The sequence below is a fragment of the Artibeus jamaicensis genome, unplaced genomic scaffold (assembly GCF_021234435.1).
Source record: "Artibeus jamaicensis isolate MK-2021 breed Jamaican fruit bat unplaced genomic scaffold, CSHL_Jam_final contig_457, whole genome shotgun sequence".
NCBI classification, from domain to species: Eukaryota; Metazoa; Chordata; class Mammalia; order Chiroptera; family Phyllostomidae; genus Artibeus; species Artibeus jamaicensis.
In genome coordinates this window covers 375,270-396,096 of record NW_026521840.1, presented here as the reverse complement: position 1 = coordinate 396,096, position 20,827 = coordinate 375,270, and the positions used below count along the sequence as shown (strand labels likewise).

General features: G+C 46.9%; 1 protein-coding gene across 9 annotated transcripts in view; it reads left to right on the top strand.

The window, feature by feature from the left end:
• Positions 1-20,827, top strand: part of ARHGEF9 (Cdc42 guanine nucleotide exchange factor 9) — a 131,223-nt gene that overhangs the window by 28,961 nt on the left and 81,435 nt on the right. For 2 of the 9 annotated variants that reach the window (XM_053666523.1, XM_053666519.1), the window contains exon 1: positions 5,646-6,007. The exons of 4 other annotated variants lie outside the window; for them this stretch is intronic. In XM_053666523.1, coding sequence (XP_053522498.1) covers positions 5,999-6,007 — 9 coding nt within the window. In that variant the 5' untranslated portion in view covers positions 5,646-5,998. Of the gene's footprint in view, positions 1-5,645; positions 6,008-13,467; positions 13,488-20,827 lie in introns of those variants that run through there. 3 more of the 9 variants (XM_053666521.1, XM_053666524.1, XM_053666522.1) reach the window with 3 other exon arrangements.

Below are 20,827 nucleotides of genomic sequence, written 5' to 3'. Positions count from 1 at the left end.
TTCCCGCCTCCCCCATTGAGTTGGCCTCTGTTTGTCAGAACCTGTGACAGCTTGCTCAGGCAGTGGGTCCCCATGTCATTTGTGGCTCAGGGAGCCCAGCCCAGCTGCAGGGTGGAATCTGGGGGATTTCTTTCTATGTTGTTGGTGTCTGATTAGTTTTCAACTGTGAAGGCTGGACCAGTTGAAATTGGGAAGGCTGGTTTCATTGTGGGGCTGGTGAACAGGGTCTGGGCCCTGGGTGGGATTCTCTCACCCACTTGTATGTGTGTGATTATGTGGCTGGAGAGCTGAGGGACCCCAGTGAGCCAGCAGGTGAAGTGCTCTTTGGGCCCGGGGTGAAGCCCAGATGGAGAGGGCTTGGCTGTGCCTGGACGGCAGTCTGGCCGTTGTAGAGATGGTGCCAAATCATGTCCTCCTCCCAGCCTTTGTCTGCCATCTTGGCCTCTGCTCCTCTTGGCCTGTGCAGTGCTTGCCCTGGACAGGGGATGTGGTTGGGAATTGAGCCTATTCTCCCAAAATAACTGCCTCCTCAGAAGACCTCCCACAAAGCATCTGGATCCAGCCCCAGTGGCTTTGCCCCAAGAAGTGGGATGGAAATGGAGAATCTCAGAATCTCTAGCTCTTATTTCTAGTTCTGCAACTTGTTCTAGGCCAACTGAGTCTCTTGCTTTCCAAGAATCCTTGATCAAAGCTTAGTTCTTCTGATATGTGCAGAGTGTCTCCTGTCACTAGGTGGGTGTACCTCTGAACAGTACGGAGTTCATTGTGCTTTGCCGTGGCACAAAAGTACAAAGTGGAACATCTAGAAGGGGAAGGGCTTCGAGGAGAGAGAAGACTCGGGAAACTTTCCAATAATGGCAATGCTAATAATCCCCTGTCAGTGCACGGGCCTGTAGAGTTCACAAAGCGATTTCACGTCCTCATTTTCAGTGTCATGTCAGCCTTGTGCAGCGCATAGGGATGAGTGTTATTCCCGGTTTTACAGATGAGGAAAGTAAAGGTCAGAGAGATGGGTGGGATGGGAGTGGGTCTGCTTTTCAAACGGGCGTAGGGGGGAGTCACAGTTGATCCTTCCCAGCTCGAGTGAGGCTAAATGGAGTCACAGGGAGAGGTCTACGAGTCTCCCCTGAAGCCATACTAGCTTCCTCAGCTACTTGCTTACATTGTTAGTGGTTTTTATACTTTTCATTGATATAGCAATTTGGCACAGAATTCTTTATTTAAGAAAATGATGCCTTTTATCTTGAATATACATCAGAGTTCCCTTTAGTCTTACAAAAACTCGCTGTTTGAAAACTCACTATTCGAGATGTTCAAGGAGAAAGGCAGTGTGAATTGGTGGAGCCTAAAAGATAGAATGCTTTCAAGGGACCGCAGTTTTCATAAAATTGTCCTTCCTTTTGAAGCACTCTTATTTTTCTATGTTTCTTGAGAAATGTGCTACTCAGAACCCATCACGCTACTCCAGGTGCCACTTGATCAGGAACAAGTACAAAAGGACTTTGATCTGTCTGTGAATTATCTGCTAATACAGCCTTCGACTGGGTCTCAACCTTCGCTGAACATTTGCATCACTTGGGGAGTTTTTAAATGCCTATGTCAGGTCCCCACTTTGAGAGATCTGACTTAATTGGCATAAGTGGCATAGGATAGATCCCCAGCAGGTTTTTTTTTAAGTTTCAAATTTAAGGCTCCACGAGGTAATTCAGATGTACTGCCCTTGTTAAAAGCCACTGTATTAGCCCTTTGGGCTATAGGCTCACACACTTTGCTGTCGAGCGCAGTCCTCTATGTTCTTGTGAAATTGGCCTTTTGAACCAAACTTGTTAAACGTTATTTTGTTTAGTTGGTCCCTTATTCTAGTTTTTTTTTCCTATGGGGTTTGAAATTTTTCTTCATACTGTGCAACAAATGAGCTGTCCCTTCCAGCATTGCATCAGTTACACTTCTGTTTTATTTGCTTGGTCTGTTCTGTGCATCTTCACATTGTTGATTCAAAAAAATGTTCAATATAATGAGGTTAATACTCATTCCGCTGTCATCTCACCAGATCCCCCTTTTGGAGTTGCAGCCCATTCGCTTTTGTATATACCTGTTCAGTTGGTGCCGAATCCATTGGGGCTCCACCGTGATCTATCCCTACTATAGCAGGGGTGTCAGACTCATTGTCACCGGTGGCCACATCAGCCTCACAGTTGCCTTCAAAGGATCAAATGTAATCTTAGGACTGTATAAATGTAACTACTTCTTAACTAGGGGCGAGGAGCTCGGCGCTGCCGCCAGGTAGAAACAAGGTGCAGACTGGATAAAACAAGGTAGGGGGCTGGATTTAGCCCACAGGCCTTGTGTTTGCCACCTGTGCTCTAATGTGTACATGAGGATAATGTGGCGTGATAGACTAGTATGCTTTGTAGGCATCGAGATGTAGTCTTCGTTCACAGCACTTATTTACCAAGCCCATCACCAGGGACTGTGAGTCACTTGGCATCTTACTCCTGGTAGCTCCTGTGGTAGGCTCCAGGGTTCCCTGTTTTCTTTCAGTTCCCACAAACTGTATGTTTCCTAACTGGGTCCAGAAGTGCCTGAGAGTCAGCGTTACCACTGTAGATTCTGTGTACCACTTTAAAAACAAAATTGATCTTGTATTTTTTCCCATCGCCATTCTTTCCCATCTTTGGGAAATCTGTACAGCATAGATGTAGTGTTGAGACAGAATATACTTGGATTTCGAAGAGTTCAGGAAAGTCTTGGTGCACGTGTCCCCTTGGTTGGCTGAATTGTTCAAACTGACCCAGTGGTGCTCAGTCCCGGCTGCACAGTGGAATCACTTGGGGATTTAACAAGACTATCAACAGTTCCTAGAATCTCTCAGGGAAGTCTAATTGAGTTGGTCGTGGAGAGGCCCTGGCATCAATATTTTTAAAAAGCTTCCTGAGGTGGCAGGAATGTTTAGCCAGGGATGAGAATGACTGTGATGCTATGTTCAAAGGAAATGCCAGCACAGCCTGAATCTGGCTGACCCCACACGTGAACAGGCAGGCTTTACAGATGGAGACATTTTATTCTAGGGTTGCGGGGGCCTTGATGAATTCTAAGGGGCTGCTGCCCACTTTAAAAAGGTGGACTCAACCTTGGAGAACAAATAGTCTGAGGACCTATTTGGACTTGAAATTGTCAGCCGGGATGTGCTTCGAGCTCCTTAGAAAAAAGCTCCCGTGCATTTGCTGTCCTAGTGAAAAAGAGTCTGTTTACTCGCTGGGTGACTTTGGGTAAATGACTGCTCACCAATGAAATTTGGTTTCCTCATCTGTAAAATGAAGTTAGGTGCCTTAGAGACTGCCAAAGATTTCTTGGAGCTCTAATGATCTGTGCTTACTTTGTGATTAATACTAGTGATCAAAATGATTAAGAATATTATTCTTCAAAGCCAGTAGGTAACCTAAAGATTCCTTTTAGCAGGTTTGGAATGCATAGGGTGATTTTGGGGATAATAGAATTTCCATCTAATTATGGTTGGCTTTGGTTTCTTCTGGAACAACTGAACTATAAGTTGTTTCATTGAGCACACACTGGCTGCCAGCAGGGAAGGGAGTCCTGTAGTGAGCTGAGAGGCAGGAGGGTGCCAATTTGGGACGTGTGGCATGGGTACCTAAAACTTGCCTCTTAAAGATAAAATACCAGCCTCAGGGGTCTGGGAAAGCCTTGGAGGCAAGGAGCCGGCTGCTTCGATAGCCCAGAGCCCCTTCCTGCAGTATTTTAAGTAGCCATTCATTTACTTACTACTCCCACTACTACTACTGTTAATAAGAATTTCAACAAATAACATTCCCTAGTTATTTCATTGGCTCGTCCACCCCAGCTGGCAGGAATTGAGGAAACTGAGGCACAGAGAGATTAAGCAATTTACGTGAGGTCACACCATCAGGAAGTGGTAGTTCCTGGCCTAGAACCCAGGCCACACCCTCCTGTTCTTCTAGGGTCGCCTGTGTAGTCGACTCCATGGTCAGAATGTGGTCACAGCTTTTGAAAACTGAAGGGGTTCTGCTGACATAGCGTAGAGCTCAGGAGGAAACTTTGAAGAAAAGAACCATGGGGCAACCTGGAGGAAAAGGAAAGGTTAAGGGATGGATGAGTACAAGGTCAGTTGTACCTTGCTGTGATCATTCTTCTGTGCTACTTTCAGGCCCCTGACAGGAGCGGAGCATTTGATTTGTTGGCACCAATGTCAAGAGTTGGTAGCAGAGAAGAGGGAAAGTTGTGTCTCTATGGCAGAGGGAGTGCATGTGGAAGGCAAACCTTCAGGAGGAGGAAGGTTTTGGGAACCTTCTGGTTGAGAAAAACCCAGCACATGGCCTCGGGGACCCCTGGGAGCAAGCTGTGGCCCACCCTGTGCCTGCCTTGCTGCCAGAGCTTGATCAGGGCCCTTCCTCACTAGGCCTCAGTTTCCATATCACTAGAATGAAAGCTGTGGGTTCAGTAGAAAAACCATGTGCTTAAATGAAAGTTGAGCCAGGAGCTAGCATATAAAAGAGGAAAAAAGCAGAGCTTGTGCAGTTGAAATGGGCCTGGGACAGAGATGGAGGGCAGAGTATAGAGTTCCAGGCAACCATCTTGCCAGTGGAAACCTTAGTCAGTGGGGGGACTGGAGTTAGGAGAGTGGGGATGGCTCGCCTCAGCTCAGACTGCTTGGGAGATGGGACAGCCTTGGGTGAGAGAGGGGGGCTTTTGTTTCAGTGGCCAGGATTAGCAGAGAATCACATAGGGGCAGAGATTAGAGTACTTTGGAGGTCTGCAGCATGCCTTTCCCCTCCCTGTTTTACAAGTGAGAGAACTGAGACATTGAAGGGAAAGTGACTTGTCTGAGATTCACTGATCAGTCTGGGATCCCCACTCCTCAAATTAGGACCTTGCCTCCTGTAACCTGTGGCCTCTGCTACAGGGCACTGGCTGTATGCCCCCTTGGCTGGATCAGAGACCTGACGGCTCTCAGGTTTGGTTGGAGAAAAGCAAGCTGACAGAGTGTCTGGGAAAACAGGAGTATTACGTAACCACCTGGAGGGGAGCAAGCCTGTCAGCAGCCCTTGAGGTGCCAGGCGTTGAGATGGGAGTGGGAGAGCACGGAATCTCCTGCAGACTGTATTTGTTCTTCTGAGGCAGGGAGGCCTGGACGCAGCCACTGTGCTGAAAGGCCATCTGCCCTCGGGGCCCAGAGGAGGCCGGCACTGAGCACCCATAGACAGCTGTGGGAATGGTTCTGGCAGCTCTGATCTCTGCCTGCCTGCCTTCATTAGAGGAGGGGAAACCATGCACCTCCATGCCCATCTGGCTGCAGGAAGGATGTGCTAAGAGCCCACCCCCCACCCCCTCAGAGTGCGGTGCCTGAAGGCAGCAGCTACTTTTAGCTGTACCTCCCACAGCCGCTCCTCCACCTACTCTCTTCTTCCTCCTCTCTTCATTAACCCTGCTGGTTGGCAGCGGGTCTGGGCAGTGGGTGCTTTGGCATTGGGAAAGAGGCACGAGGGAGCCAGGCGTCCCTTAGAGAGGCTCTGATAGGCCTGCCATGGTGGGAGGGCTCAGAACAAAGGCAAAATGATGAAACTGCTTTGTGCTTAGGGCCCAGGGGCAGTGCAGGGATTTATTCATTTCCTTTGGACCTTGCAACCAGCTGAGATGTTTTTCTTGAGAAACCAGGTTGAACTGCACAGGAGGCCTCTGGAGGATTTATTGGACCACAGACTCTATTTGTTCTTCTGAGGCAGGGAGGCCTGGATGCAGCCCTGTGCTGAGTATCTAATGTGCGCAGGTAGTTTCTCTATTTGAATGTGGAGGAAAGCAGCTGCAGCTAGTGGATGCTCCCTTGATTCTGGACTCTTCCTTGATTGTTCACTGTCCCTCCTGAACATTCTCTTACACTTTGCACTGGATTTTGCATCGTCTCACTTGCTCTCCTCTGTGGCCCTGTGAAGCAGGTAGGGCAGGGATTATCTTCATTTCACAGATGACAAAGGTGAGGCTCAAAAACTTATCATACACTGTTTGGTATGGGCTCAAGCTCTGGAAGTTAACAGTGCCATCGAAGGTCATTCCAGACAGCTATATCTTGTAGAAAAGGGGTGTTAACAGCTGTCCTGAATCTAGTTCCATCATTTTAAGAGCTGGGGAACTTGGCACTGATGGAGAAAGGACTCTCCCATGAAAACCCAGTGTATTTACGGGAGTATTGGAGCTAGAACTTTGCCTTGCAAGCACATGACTTTCTGGAGCTTGGAGACTTACAAGCTTCTCTTGTCTTTCAGGGGTGGCGAGGGAAACCTGTATGGTGTGATGAAAGCCAAAGGGTCACTGAACTAGTAGTTTGTCATTATTTCTTTAGCTCTGTGACCTTGGGCAAGTCACTTAGCCTCTCCGAGTTGGTTTTCTTTTCTGTTTATTGGAACCAGGGTGTCTCTGGGTGACTGCTACAGTGGGAGGGGCATGACGCTTGGCAGGCTCTCTGTCAAGATTTTGTTAATGAAAGACATCCACATGAATAAAGAAGGACTGTAAATGGGAACTGAATCTCTGGATGACCTTGAACAAATCCCATTGTCTTTGTGCCTCATTCTTCTCCATCACATCGTGGAGGACTCTCTTTTACTTCCCTCCCTTGGAAGGTTAGAAACCCTGTCACTTGGCCTATGTCTGTTATTCTTTGTGGGGAAGCTGGGATATTTTTTAAGTAAGAAGCTTTCTTTTATTTACCCCCAGCTCCATCCCCCCCCACCTGGCCACACACATGAGGCTATGAATAGCAGACTAGCTTTCTTGCTCCCTATCTCCTGCAAAGCTAAAAGAGAAATTTGGAAGAAAGCCAGAGTTAATCGTGTCTTTATTTAGTGCTTTCTCAAGTCCATAAAAGCCAGAACCACCTAGGCACTTGGCAATTAAAAACCAATTTTTGGCCCCCAGCTCCTTGGCTAGGATTTGTGCTGAATGTTACTGGGTTTTCACGATATGATTAAGAGTTGTGTTAGAAATAGCAAGCTCTTAACAAATGACCTACTTAGAACAAATACACACTCTTCACCTTTATCTGCATTGTTTTGTTTGGAAAATTCTAGTTGCTCCCCTGGCAGAGTGACGAGATAAGAACTATTGTATGGTCTTACTACCACATTGCTTTTATTCCCCCATAACCCCATGAAGTGCACAAGGCCAGGATTATTCTCCCCATTTTGTAGCTAAGGAAATGAAAACTTAGAGAATTACTTTGATTTATTGAGATCAGTGCTGACTCTTTTTTAAATAAAGGTTTTACTTATTTTATTTTTAGAGAGAGGGGAAAGGAGGGAGAAAGAGAGGGGAAGAAACATCAATGTGTGGTTGCCTCTCATGTGCCACCTACTGGGGACCTGGCCCACAACCCAGGCACGTGCCCTGATTGAGGATCGAACTGGCGACTGTTTGGTTTGCAGCCTGCACTCAATCCGCTGAGCTACACCAGCCAGGGCTGAGATTCATGCTGACTCTTAAAAGCAGTTGTGTACAAGGAGGAGCGTTAGTATATAGGGATAGCTGTTGTCCATCCACCCACACCAAGTAGCCTTGGGCAAGGAGATTGTTTTAAAGATGTCTTCTGCACTTTGCCTCTACATAGGTCTTGTTATGAGTGTCAGTCAAGATAGCAGAGAAAACTAGGCAGTTGCCACTAGATAATGCTGGTGGGGCTGGCACTGAACCACTAATTGGTAATTCATACACATCTACAGTACTTTATTGTTTATAATGTGCTCACATGTATAATGTGCACCCATGTGTTTGTGTGCATTCTACATGGGATTATTATACCCATTATTATGCTCATGGTGTGTAATCATTACACCCATGTATAATGTGTGTCCTTATTTTCCCCTCAAACATTTGGGGGGAATGTGCATTATACATGGAAAACTATGGTGTTTGACCCATGGTAAGTCCACCCAGATATCATCTCATTCAGGGATGCATAAGAGGCCCTGCCAAATGCAGAAAAGTGGCCTTAGATTATATGGTCCTTTATGTGCTGTTTGTAGGTTTTCTCTTTATGGATTTACCTGGTCAGGTTCTTAAACCTGGGCCTAAATTAGCCATTGGGCCTAAAAGCTGGTTTATTACTATCAGTAGTTCCTACATTCCTCCAAAAGGATGGGGAAAAATGGTTTGGATAAAGCCCGTCTCATGTTGCCTCCACTTTGGTGAAGATTGTATGTCTTTTGAGACTTTATCCCCTTTCTTTTATGACTTTGGGATGTCAGGATTAGAGAGTCAAGCAGTAGCTTTCTCAGAGCTAGAGCGAGCTTACGAGAATGAGACATCTGTAGGTGCTAATCCACATGCACGCATCTGTACGCTGTCTTTTCATGGTGGAGGTAGTGTGAGTGACCAGAATTCGTCCATGGTACTTAATCTATGAGGAAGTCTATAGATAAGAATGAGAAAGAAGTTTATATAAGATCATTGAACCCACTCTGTTATTGTACTGTTGGGGAAACTGAGGCCTAGGGGGAAAGAAAAATTTGCCCAAAGTCCCATATGTAGTCCACAACCCTTGTCCTCTCTCTTTCTAGTTGCTGGACTTCATAGTTGCGAGGCTGCAGTGGAGGGGTGGCTAGGCCTCTTGGGAAGAGCATCTATAGTCACCACATACAGGAAGTCACAGAAGTGAACATTGAACCCAAGCCCTTTGACCTGCTTAGGAGCAGGCTGGCCTGGGTGTCTTAGAGGAAAGCTGTCAGAAAGAAATTGTGGGAGAGGAGAATTGGTCCAGCCTTGCTGTCTAACCATGTCCTCCTCCATACCCACACGCTCTAGGGCACACACAACGCACACTTCTACACACTCGGACACACGTGTGGCATGTTTGGGACACACATGGAACACATGTGTGGGGTTCACTTTTGCATTAATATACTTGGAGCACACACATTCAATTAGTGTGGGGCACACTCACACTTAACACACAGCAAAGGCAGTGTGTACACACAGACACATGCCACATGCTTATGCATATTTGTGTGTGTGTGTGGACACATGGATGCATATGAAGCAGAACTGCACACTCACAGGGCACATATACATAGGATATGTACACGTGGGGCACACTGAGATAGATACACACTCAGATCTGCTCCTATCCCCAGGATCCACACTCCTAAGGATGCACATGCACAAACAACTCTGGCCCCATGAGGCACATTGGAACATACCTATGGGATACAGTCACATGCCCCCCCACACCCCCGTGGGACACAGCGATACAGAACACAGCCTGCTCCTAGGGCTGGCCAGCTGTTTCAGTCTTCCAAGTGGGCACAACAGTACACTGGCCCCGTGTGGTGGGCCCCTGTTATTCCCCTTCCTTTATCTTCGAAATCAGGACTCAGCATTGTACTTGGGGATAAAATGGATAACTCCACTCATGGTGGAATATGTTATAGCAAGCTCCGCAAGGCAAGGAAAACTGAGAACCCAGTCTGTAGATGTGGAGTTAACAGGCAGATGGAGAATGGGGAGGAGATAAATTGACACCGATCAATGTAGAAAGCTTGAGCCTGCTTCTCCATCCCCCAGTGCACTTACAAACCATTATGGAATGCTGTGATTGGAAAGCAATGTCCTAGAAAACCTAAAGTAACTGAATATTGAACTTCGTTTTCTTGGGAATGAATTAAGAACTTGGACCTGAGCAGCCATATCTAAATTGTGGGCAGGAGGCAAAGTAGTAGGACACATATAGTGGGGCTGGGCCCCACACTCTCCTGGGTCAGTGGTGGGTAGAGAGGACAGCCATATCTTTAATGACCATGGCCCTGCCCCCAGGCATCATAGCAGCTTGGGCCATCTGGCCCCACTAATGAGGGCCTGCTATTTTTAGAGTTTCTTAAGCTGGAAACCAGGTCGGGGTGTCCTGGGGAGGCCTTTCTGGCCTTTGCAATCCAAGGCTGGAGCTGGAAGGAGGAGGCCCTAGACTGGGTCTAGATGAATGGTGGGAAGCTGCGAGACGGGTAGCCGGAGTGTGGCCGGTCTGCCCTGGAGCAGCAGCCTCAGAGCCCTGGTGGGTGACTGTGACAGCCTCGTGCCAGTTTCTTAGCTGTGGGCTGGAAATCAAGAGTTCTGGTCGCTACTCTACTCTACACTTAGGGTGTGCCTCACTCAGGTCCTCCTCCTCTATCTGATTCTTATTTGGTCTGGAGGTAAAATAGCCAGTATTGCCTCCAGATGCCAGCAAGGCTCACATGGGCTGAGTTGAGAAAATTCTTTGGAGATGTACTTGTCCTTTACCTATAAAGCTATACCTTCCCTACCTCCCCCACCCCCCAAGCTGGTCTTGGGGTCCACCAACAATCGGGTCAGAACCCTATCAGAGTGTCCATTCAATGCAGACACTGGCCCGCAGTGTCCGTGTCATTAAGGATGAAATGAGACATTCACACGAACTACCGAGTCCAGTGGATGAAAAGGGACAGCACGGTTTTTCCTCTCAAGGGGAGCAAAAACCTTGGCCCTTGCCATGACCAGCCTTTATTGGGTTTCTCAGCACATTACGTGTTATCGTCCTCATTTACTATGTATGGGTTCGCTTTAGGTGATTACCTTTTACAGAAAACAAAGGAGCCTATGCCTAGTCACATCGAATTTGCAAATGAAAAGGCAAAAGTGGTTGAACCCATTACACTTGTCCTTGGAAGGTTTAGCATGGATATTAGGAAGTTACCGTGCAGTAAATGTTGGCCACAAATCCAGGTGAGGGAGTTTTTAGCAAAAAGCAAGACTCAAAGCGGCTTAGGCACATTGCACGCCTGATTCCCCACGGGAGAACCTCTCCGTGGGCATGGGTCCTGTGCATCTCCAAGTGGGAACTGAGTCTGTGCCACGCAGAATGGTCTCCTACACCCATCAAAAGAGAAGACCAAAGAGGGGGCCTGGGGAAGGCAATGCCATGGGGACAGGTTGATCAATGTTATGCTGACATCACCCCACCTGTAGAGATGCTTTTCAATGCCAAGTCCATTCTTTCCCAGAAAACAGGTTTGCAACATCTACGTGCTCATATAGGTCTGACTCCTGGGAAACCTAAAGAGTGAGGGAAAGCAAGGGGCATCAGGAGCAGGGACTTCTTTCTCCAAGTCCTGCCACCTGCCAGAGGAAGCAGCCTGGAGTACCGGTTGTAACCCGAGAGAGTTCCTTATTCCAAGTTCCGTGCTCAGAGCCATTTCTCCTGGTGTGTTGCATGGGGTGGGTCAGTAATTAGACCGTGTAGCTCACGATCAGATTTTTCTCACCCCATAGATTGTGGGCAGGGTTCTTCTGGGCCTCGGTCTTCTGGTGTATAAAATGGCTTAGCTGTAAAGTCTCAGGATTTGGTGGGTATAAGAGTTCATGACTTAAGGACGGGTGAAGTGCCCTGTAAAATGTTGAACGTTTTTACTACTGTTTGGATTGTTAAGAGCTCATCCGGGTTGTGACTACAGGTAGCTTGGAGGTAAGCCAGGAGCTTGTCTTCATTTTATTTCTTCACTCCTTCTCTTTGCCATTTTTTTAAAGCCATTATTGTCTCCACTTTACTAATGGGAATACTGGGGCTCAGAGAAGGAAGGAATGGTCTGAGGATACAGGATTAGGTTGTGGTGCATCAGTGTTGAGGATACAGGATTAGGTTGTGGTGCATCAGTGTTCTTTCTATGGCCTCCAAGCTACCACAAAGTGGATTCCATTGCTACAGGAAACTGCTGATAGCAGCCTAAGTTAATCTATGTAAAAAGTTGGCTTTGTCTCCAACACACAGCAAGGAACAGGGGCTCTCTGGGGGCCAGCCTTCCACAGCGGTGTCCTGCTTGTCCATGAGAGGCACACTGACTGACCCTTCATCCTTTCCACAGCCGCTCACGTCCCACTCGTCCCCTGCATCTTGGAAGCAGTGAAGCGTTGAAGAAGACGCTAAGCTGTTGTGAGAGGGAAGTGTGCTGCTTGTTAAAGCCACTTCAGGAGGATCCCTGAAGGCGCTTGATGCACCTTGGCCACTCCCGGTTCCTCACAGCTTCCTGGGCATGGAAGCCCTGGGTGGTTGACCTGCCTAAGGGGTTAGGCCCAGAGGTATCTGAGGAAATGTTTGAAGGCATTGGTCTGTGGAATCTCTTTTCAACTCTTGAGAGACAAGACACTGGAAATCCAAGAACCGAAGCTGGGAGAGTCCCTGGAGATCGTCTAGCCTTAAGGTGGACATTAAAACCCAGCTGGGCTTCCTTTTTTTTCCTTTAGTGTGTTCTTCCTTCTGTAACACAGACTCTCAAGCTGGGCCAGGCTTCCTGGAGCCTTTCTAGCTTATTTTTGTTTATTTTTCAGCCAGCCCGGGAGAGGGGTGGGTAGGTAGTCACACTGAGGTAGGGTGGTAAGAGGAAGGAGCTGGGCCTTGGGTGCTAGGCATTGGGGAAGAAGGCTTTTTGTGTCATTCTTCATCTGTCTGCTGCTAATATTTTTCAATAGCCTGCTGACTGGCTGTGGGGGTCCAACCCAGCCTGTTGCTATTTTCACTTGTGCTGCTGAAACCTGTAGAATGACTACAGTACTGGCCCTTCAGGGGGGAATTAGATAGGCAAGGTTGGGAGTAGGGAAACTGGAGGATGAAAGGAGAGAGGTACCTTCTGGTCAAGTTTGCGAGGCCAGCCAAGAAGCCACCACAGTTTCCTCTGCTCTGTGGACCCTAGCCACCTCATTTGTAAAGATTTTGGTTGTGAATAGGAAGTACCTTCACGTGGTTCAAAAATGCAAAAGGTGTGAGGGGGTGTACAGCAAAAAGACTTCCTCCAACCCCTCAGCTTTCTCTGCAGAAGCCACTAGTGAGTACTTGTACAGAAATGTTCTATAGATGCATAAGTATACAGGCATATCTCAGAGCACGGGAATTGTTTAGTTTCTCAGTGCCTATAAAAGTGGTGTTTATACTGCACTGTAGTCTATTAACTGTGCAATAGCGTTATATCTTCAAAAATAATGTACATACCTTAATTAAAATCACTTTATGGCCTAAAATTGCTAACCGTCATCTGAGCTTTCCGCACATCACAGTCTTATTGGTCCCGCCTCGATGGTGATGGCTGCGGACTGACCAGGGTCGCAGTGACTGAAGGCTGGGGTGGCTGTGGCCATTCTTAAGATAAGACAACAGTGAAGTTTGCTGCGTTGATGGAATCTCCGTTCATGATGTCTCTGTAGCATGCAGTGCTGTTTGACTGCATGTTACTTACAGTAGATCTTTTAAAATTGGACTCAATCCTCTCTAACCCTGCTGCTGCTTAACGAATCTTATGTAATATTCTAAATCCTTTGTTATCATTTCAACAGTCTTCACAACATCTCTACCAGGAGTAGATTCCATATAAAACAACAACAACAAAAAGATGCTTCAATTAAAAAAAAAAGAAAAGTTTAATATCTGCTAAGCACAGCAGATTGAAGAATGATAAAATGAGGTATGCCCATGTGTGCGAGGTTTTGCTAGTCTCCAATCCTCTAGGCCTTTCCTTTTATGTTTGGTACTACAGTATACACACTGTCCTGTATCTAGCCATACCTTGGAGGTTCTTTGACCCTGTGGGACATGGGGATGTGCTGTGGAGACCGGAGGTGAAGAGCACTGATTCTAGAGTAAAAGCACCTGGGTTTTAGTTCCAGTCCTGTGTGACTTGCAGCAATGACTTCATCTCTGTGAATCTTGGTTTCTTTATTTTTAAAGTGGTGATTAAATAAATTAGTATGCATAAAAAGTTAGATTTGTCTCTGACAAGTAAGTAAGTACTCAGTAAATGTTAGCTATTTTTTATTACTACAGGAAAAAAAAAACATTAGACTCTGAGTCAGAATATCTGGGCTCTCTTTCGGTGTTTGTTCCTGGGATAGTTGAGTGACTTATTCTGACCAAACTTGTTTCCTCATCTTTATTTTTTATTTTTTTATTTTTTTTAGATTTTATTTATTTATCTGTAGGGGGGAAGGGAAGGAGAGAGGGAGAGAAATATCAATGTACGGTTGCCTCTTGTGTGTCCCTTGCTGGGTACTGGCCTGCAACCCAGGCATGTGCCCTGACTGGGAATCGAACCTGTGACCCTTTGGTTTGCAGGCCCATGCTCAATCCACTGAGCTGCACCAGCCAGGGCTCCGTGTCTTTTTCTACTCCCCTCTATCTCTTGTCCAAACCTGCTTTTAGAAGCAGGGCTACAGCATCCGTCAAAAACGACCCCAGCTTTCCATCTGAGATAACTGATGCAACTAGTTCAAAAGAGGAGCCGCATCTGTCCCAGTTTACACTGCAAGTCAGTAACCAAGCCAGGCCTGGAGTGCATTCTTCCCATTCCATTCTTTTTTTCCCACTAGCATTTGCATTGTACTGCAAATATGAATTTGATTAGTGAGGGAGATTCTGGAAGTGTCTCTGCTTACCCTTCATACTGAGGTTTTCTCACCCCTTAATTTCCAGAGTCAGACTTGTTTGAGGCCCTGAGCTGAGGGTGAGGCATGTGCTGGTTGCAGGACTGCAGGGGTGACCTCTGGAGAGTGGAGGGAAGAATTAGCATCAGATGGTGTCTAAATAGTGATCTTCAAAGTGAAGTACGGGGAGACAATATTGGAAGTTTTGATATTTTAAATTGCTAAGCTCACCATGATTTCTATTTTGTGGGGATGTTTTCTAAAACATACCATATTAGTAGCATTTAGATCCTGGGGTAGGTGTTCATTTTTTCAACCATTTAACAATTTTTAATGGGAAATTGACAAGTATCCTTCCTAGGCTTGCTTTCTGATCTCAGCTCTGCTGCTGACTAGCTTGACGTGTCAGGCAACTTCTCCTCACCAGAGCCTCAGTTTTCTTGTCTGTAAACTGTTAGACTGAACTAGGAGTGCTGCTTTTGGTAGTCTCCAATGCTAACCTTCTCGGAGAATAAGAATGTACTGCCTTTCAGGCTCTGGAGCCTGAATCAGAGTCCAGAAGAGTAGGTTCCAGTCCTAGTAACTTCCTGGATGCTTTGTCCTTCAGTCAGCTGCCCTGGGTCCCTTCTCCCCTCTTCCCCGACCTTTTCCGGATAGTCCAGACATGCAGAAGCTCTTACATAAACCTGGCTGACCTACCTGAAGTTCCTTTGTTACAAGCGCAACCATTTTTCTTGCAGACGTAGACCTGATGCCATTGCTCCAGGGCTCTGAGGGTGGGTCTGATTTTGCTTGTATCCTTCTGGCAGCCTTGGTTTAGATGTAGCATCCTTCCATCTGAGCCTTCAGGGGCATGATCTGAAGGGAAGCTGGATCAGCCAGTTTGCCTCCCGTGGGGCCTGATCCAGGGGCCGCTCATCAAACACCCATCATCCACCATTTAGCATGTCTGTTGAGAACCCAGGACTGTGTTTCTGTCAGAAGAAACATGGCCCACCTCTGAACAGGAAATGCTGAGGACAGGACTGGAGGCACAGCTGAGTGCTTTGCCCAGTCTTTTCTTACATACTGAGCCAACAGGCAGAGAGAAATCAATAAGCCATTTGAAATCATCTTCCGCTTTCTGATTAAATACAGATTTCCTTTTTGGGCTGTAAGGACTCCCCAGGAGATAATTATAATCTCTTTGGAAATGCATACCAAGGCTCCAGCCCTTGCCAGCCTGTGTCCTAGGTGGGCATGCTCAGTAGACCTCAAAGTGGTTTAAGTTGACTGAAACATATTTATTTCTTCTGCCTCTTCTCCCGATTTAGGACTGGGTCAGTGTCCCAACTTAATGCTGTTCCTGATCTCACCACCAGATGGCCACACTTAGAGATGACTTAGGGAACTATTAGTTCCAACCTACCGTCTCTGGGCCTCCCCCCACCTAGGGCCCTCCTTCCCGTACAAGATTTTAACAGGACATCTGTCAAATGGATAAAAAAAATGACTTTCCCTTCTTCTGTCTGCCTTGCCCACCCACCCTCTGGCTGTGGTGTTGATGACTACAGAACTAGGTATGTGGGAGGCACAGAGGACAGATTCTTCATGTGGTTTTAGCCCCTTTCTCCTACCCTTCTGTAAACCTAGTGGAACCCCACTCCCACCCCTCCTCAGAAAACTGCAAGCTGGCCTTCAAGTATCAGTCCAGGAAAAGTTAAGGCTCCTGGGGCTGGTCTCAGTGGAACCAGGTGAACAACTTCAAGAACTTAGGTGTAGGGCCCAAGATGGGGTCACCTCAGGAATTTGGGGCTGTTTGAGCTCTCTGTCTCTCCTCTAGGCTTCTCCTGGCCATCTCTTAAGGTATGAAGGCAGCAAGAAATCCCCATGCCTGTGCCTGGATTGGCTGAATCTCAGTACCCGCAGCAAGCAAGTCCGAGAAGAAGGGCACAGTGTCCAGGCTAGGAACGTGTTGGAGCCAGGTCTGAAGCTGGCTCAAGAGGCAGGTGGAGGTCGGGGTAGCCCCCGTCTTGGGATAGCATGCTTCTGACTCAGCTCATGGAGAGAAGATTGCCGAGTCGTATTATGTTTTGTTTGACTAATTGTTTATCTCTGAGAATATTGGAGTCTGGCTTGGGGAGATTGAACATAGTTGTATAAAATTGCTCCTAAATCGTTGCATAGAGAGACGCTGCAAGAATTTTCTATTAGGGCCATTGAGAGCCTCGATCCTGAATGGCAGGGTGGGGGCAGGACTGGGAATGCAACAGAGCAGTTTCAGATAGCCCCTCGAGGCAGACTGGGGAGATCCTTCTGACTAGCTACTGTAATTCCTCCACCTGCCTGGAATCCGACAGAAGGAGAAGCCAGGAAACAGAGTTTCAGAGACTCTGGTTTCTTCTAAATGGTCCAGTGCAGTAAGAAGTTCTCATACTTTTCTTTCTTTAAAAGATTTTTATTTGTTTATTTTTATAGAGAGGGGAAGGGAGGGTGAAAGAGAGGGAGAGAAACATGGATGTGTGGTTGCCTTTCACATGCCCTCTACTGGGGACCTGGCCCACAACCCAGGCATGTGCCTTGACTGGGAATCGAACTGGCGACCCTTTGGTTCACAGGCTGACTCTCACTCCACTGAGTCACACCAGCCAGGATGAAATTCTTGTAATTTAAACTCCAGTGGTAGCAAGTTTAAGCCACTTGGTCTCAGTATGATTCATGATTTAGAGTCATTCAGGCTGCTTGTCAAAAAAGCCAGGGTGGTTTTGGGCAGGGTGTGGGGTCTGTGGACCTCACACGATGAACTTGTGTGTGTGGTTCAGAGACACCTGGGTGATGTTAAAAGATCCCATAACAAATTGACAGTAACTCGCATTTCCAAGGTGCGGAGGAGATTCAAGCCAGTGTTTATCAGATAGGGAACTACTCCAGTGTGGGAGCTTTTCCAACGAATAGGATTGTGCCTGGTGGTCTAGAAACATGTCTTCTCTTTGGTCTGTGCACTCCTTGGCTCGCTTAGCTAGCTGCACTCGTCTCCAGAGGACTTGTCCTCTCAACTTTTTGAATATGCCAAACTTTTAACTATCTGAAATTTGGGGCAGCAGCTGGATCTCACCTCAGAAACTTCTGGGTCCATTAGGTTAAGCTAGCAGCTGAAGTTTCCTACCAGAAGGGTCCGTTGCTGAGGTACAGACCAAGCAAGCAATTTCCCTGGTATGTGTGGTCACTATTATATTTGAGATCACTTTGTAACTTCTTTGAAGGAAGTGCAGAAAGAGGCGCCATCCTTTTATGAATCTGTAGTGAATGAGAAAGTGTATTGGATGCTTCATACCTTAAGATGCTTGTTCGGGTTTCCCAAGCTTCATATCCTAGCACGTGTTGGTTTATGACCAGAGTACATATTGGCCCCCGGAACAGGTGGTCTGTCTTGCTTTTGCTGACAGCGCATCTGGACTTGCTTTTGTGCATCTGGACTCACCTTTTCAGATCAAGCCAGACCAGCTGCATTTAATCTCTTCCAGGTGTGGCTGAAGCTGGGGTAGATCTTTCATTTGATGCAAGTGAAAAATGGGTAGTGTGATAGGACACTGAAGCAAGTTGATGCCTAGTGACTCACAGAGCCCACGTTCACACTAGGAAAAGGATGATTATGTCATGAAAAGAGATGATATTTGCCTACTTCCTTTCTGTGTGTGTGTGTGTCTGTGTGTGTGTGTGTGTGTGTGTGTGTGTGTGTATATATATATATATATATATATATATATATATAGTCATTGTCACTCGAATGCACTGTTTTTTCTGCTCAGGAATGAAATAATTTCATTATGGGCCATAGTGACACCCAGATTAAAACTGAAATTGGCCAAGTATGAACTATGAAGTCACAGGGAAAAGAAAAAGCACTTCTTGTGATTTTGGTTTTTTATATTCCAAGTGTGGTTTTTTTCACCTGGCATCTCTTCTCTTTTCCCTGATGACCATCGAGCACCTGTGCGACTCTTTCACAAACACCAGCCCAGCCCTGGAGCCATCTGGCCGTGAATCCTACCAACAATAGACTGGCAGGGAGGCCACCTGGTACATGTTATGTAAACAGTCTCCTTGGCCCCATAGAATCTGCTGCAATCTTACAGAGATGTTAACTCTGTTGCTGTTACCTGCCTCATAGCTTGCCTGGTTTCAGGGCTCAGGTTGTGGGACTTTAGATAGATGTTGCGATGCTTTTTGTTTTGGATTAAGTGATGCTTTAGATCTACCGTTCACAAGTGGGCATTCTGGTTTGGAGAAGAATACTCTGGTTGGCAACTTGAATAACTCCAAGAAGCTGTCTCATTTTCTTCTTATCCTAGATAGAAATGAGTGAAAGAGGCAAAAGGAGAGAGGATACAACCTAGAGTGACCAGGGAAGAAATTAAGAATCATAGTGGGGGGTCAAGATCACACAGCTAGAAAGAAGTAGCCTAGTGTCCTGACAGTTAACCACAGCTTCATGGCGCGACTTGATCAGGTGCGCCGATGTGCGAGTGCATCTGCCTGTGAAAGACTGAATTTGGTCAGAGCGGAAGGTCCTGCCAGGTCCAAGACCAGGGTTAGGTCCATAGGCAGGGCTGGATGAAGGAGAGCTTTGAGAGATTGACAGCAGGGAGCTACTGAAGCTCCTTGAGCATGGAGAGTGGGACCAGCAGAGGAGTTTTGAGAAACGTGTAACTGAGGAGTAGCCTGAGGGGGAGAGAGACATGTGGGTAGCAGGAAGGCCAGTGGGGAGGCAACCTGAGGTGATATGGGCCAGATCTGGGATGGGGCATTGGACATGAAGATACAGAGTCATATTTAAGGGAGAGAGACATGGAAAAAAGGAAACAGCAGGTCCAGAAGACTTACCAGAAGTGGGAAAAAGTAGCAGGGGAATGGAAGCATATGATGAGTGTTACATATATTTTATTGGAGGCAATAGCACGCCATGCAGTGAAATGTGGAGCGGGCAGTTAGAAGTATGGCACTGGAGGTGAGTGAGAGCAGATGTGGTGAAAAAGATGATTTCTCTGAGGAGCTACATGGAGAAAACAAAGAAGAGCAAAGGTCCCCATTGACTTATTGATTAATTGATTGATTGATAGAGGGGAAGGGATGGAGAAAGTGAAACATCAGTGAGAGAAACATCAATGTGTGGCTGCCTTTCATGTGCCCCCCACCGGGGACCTGGCCTGCAACCCAGGCATGTGCCCTGATTAGGAATTGAACTGGGGACCCTTTGCTTTGCAGGCTGGAGCTTAAGCCACTGAACCACAGCAGCTGGGTCCCTACTGAGTTTTCAACGGGTCTGTCAAGGGCTCAAGTTGAAAACCCGTCCCTCAGTTTTCCCACCCATTCTGACTGGCCTGTGCTTTAATGTGTCACTAGCAGTGCCTCAGTGAGTTAGATTCAGGAGGGGACTAGTCAATTCCTAGTTCTCATTTCCCAGAGCAGAGAACAGTAAAAACATCCTATGGACCATGCAGGAGGGAGAGAAGAAAGAAGCTGCAATAATGAAATTCCTGTCTTTGCAAAATTGAAGTGTTAGCCTCAATAGAAAGCCAGAACTAGAAGCTACTGGAAAGGTCATCTGTGTGGTTCAAGTCTACAACTTGACTGATGAACCAAGACAGGTAAAGACACCTGTTTGAGGTCATTCAGTGAGTTACTTGCAGAGTTTCTTCCTCACCAGTCTTTGCTGTACACCAGGGTGCCTCCTAGGGCTTGTTTTAATAGCCTGGGTTACACCTTTCCAGAAATGGGGGGATTGCTGTCCTTGAACACTGTGGGCAATATAGAGTCTGTTGACAAGGTTGTATTAAAAGGACATCTGGGCCCTGGCTGGTGTAGCTCAGTGGATTGAGTGCAGGCCTGCAAACCAAAGGATCAAGGTTCGATTCCCAGTCAGGGCACATGCAGGCCAGTTCCGGCAGGGGGCAGGGGGCAGGGGGCAGGGGGCAGGGGGCAGGGGATACACAAGAGGCAACCGTACATTGATATTTCTCTCCCTCTCTCCTTCCCTTCCCCTCTAAAGATAAATAAATAAAATCTTTAAAAAATATTTTTTAAAAGGGACATCTGGTTTATTCAGGGAAGAGCCTAAAACCCCAGCCTATTTTAGATATGCTTAAAAGGAATGAAGGAATGGATTTGGCTTTTGCCCAAGCCTACCTGTTGAGGGGAGGGTACCTTCTGAGAGCATGGGGGCAGGCACCAACTGAAAAAAAAAAACCCTAGACAGAGGCAAAACCCCCTCATGTTCCTCTTTGTTCTGCAGAGCCTCTCATGGCAACTGGCACATTTGCTGTACTTCAGAATGCATTTTTTTCCTTTTGTAACCTTTCCACCTTCTGCTTTTTGCCATTAAAGCTCTCATATTTCTGGCAGCCAC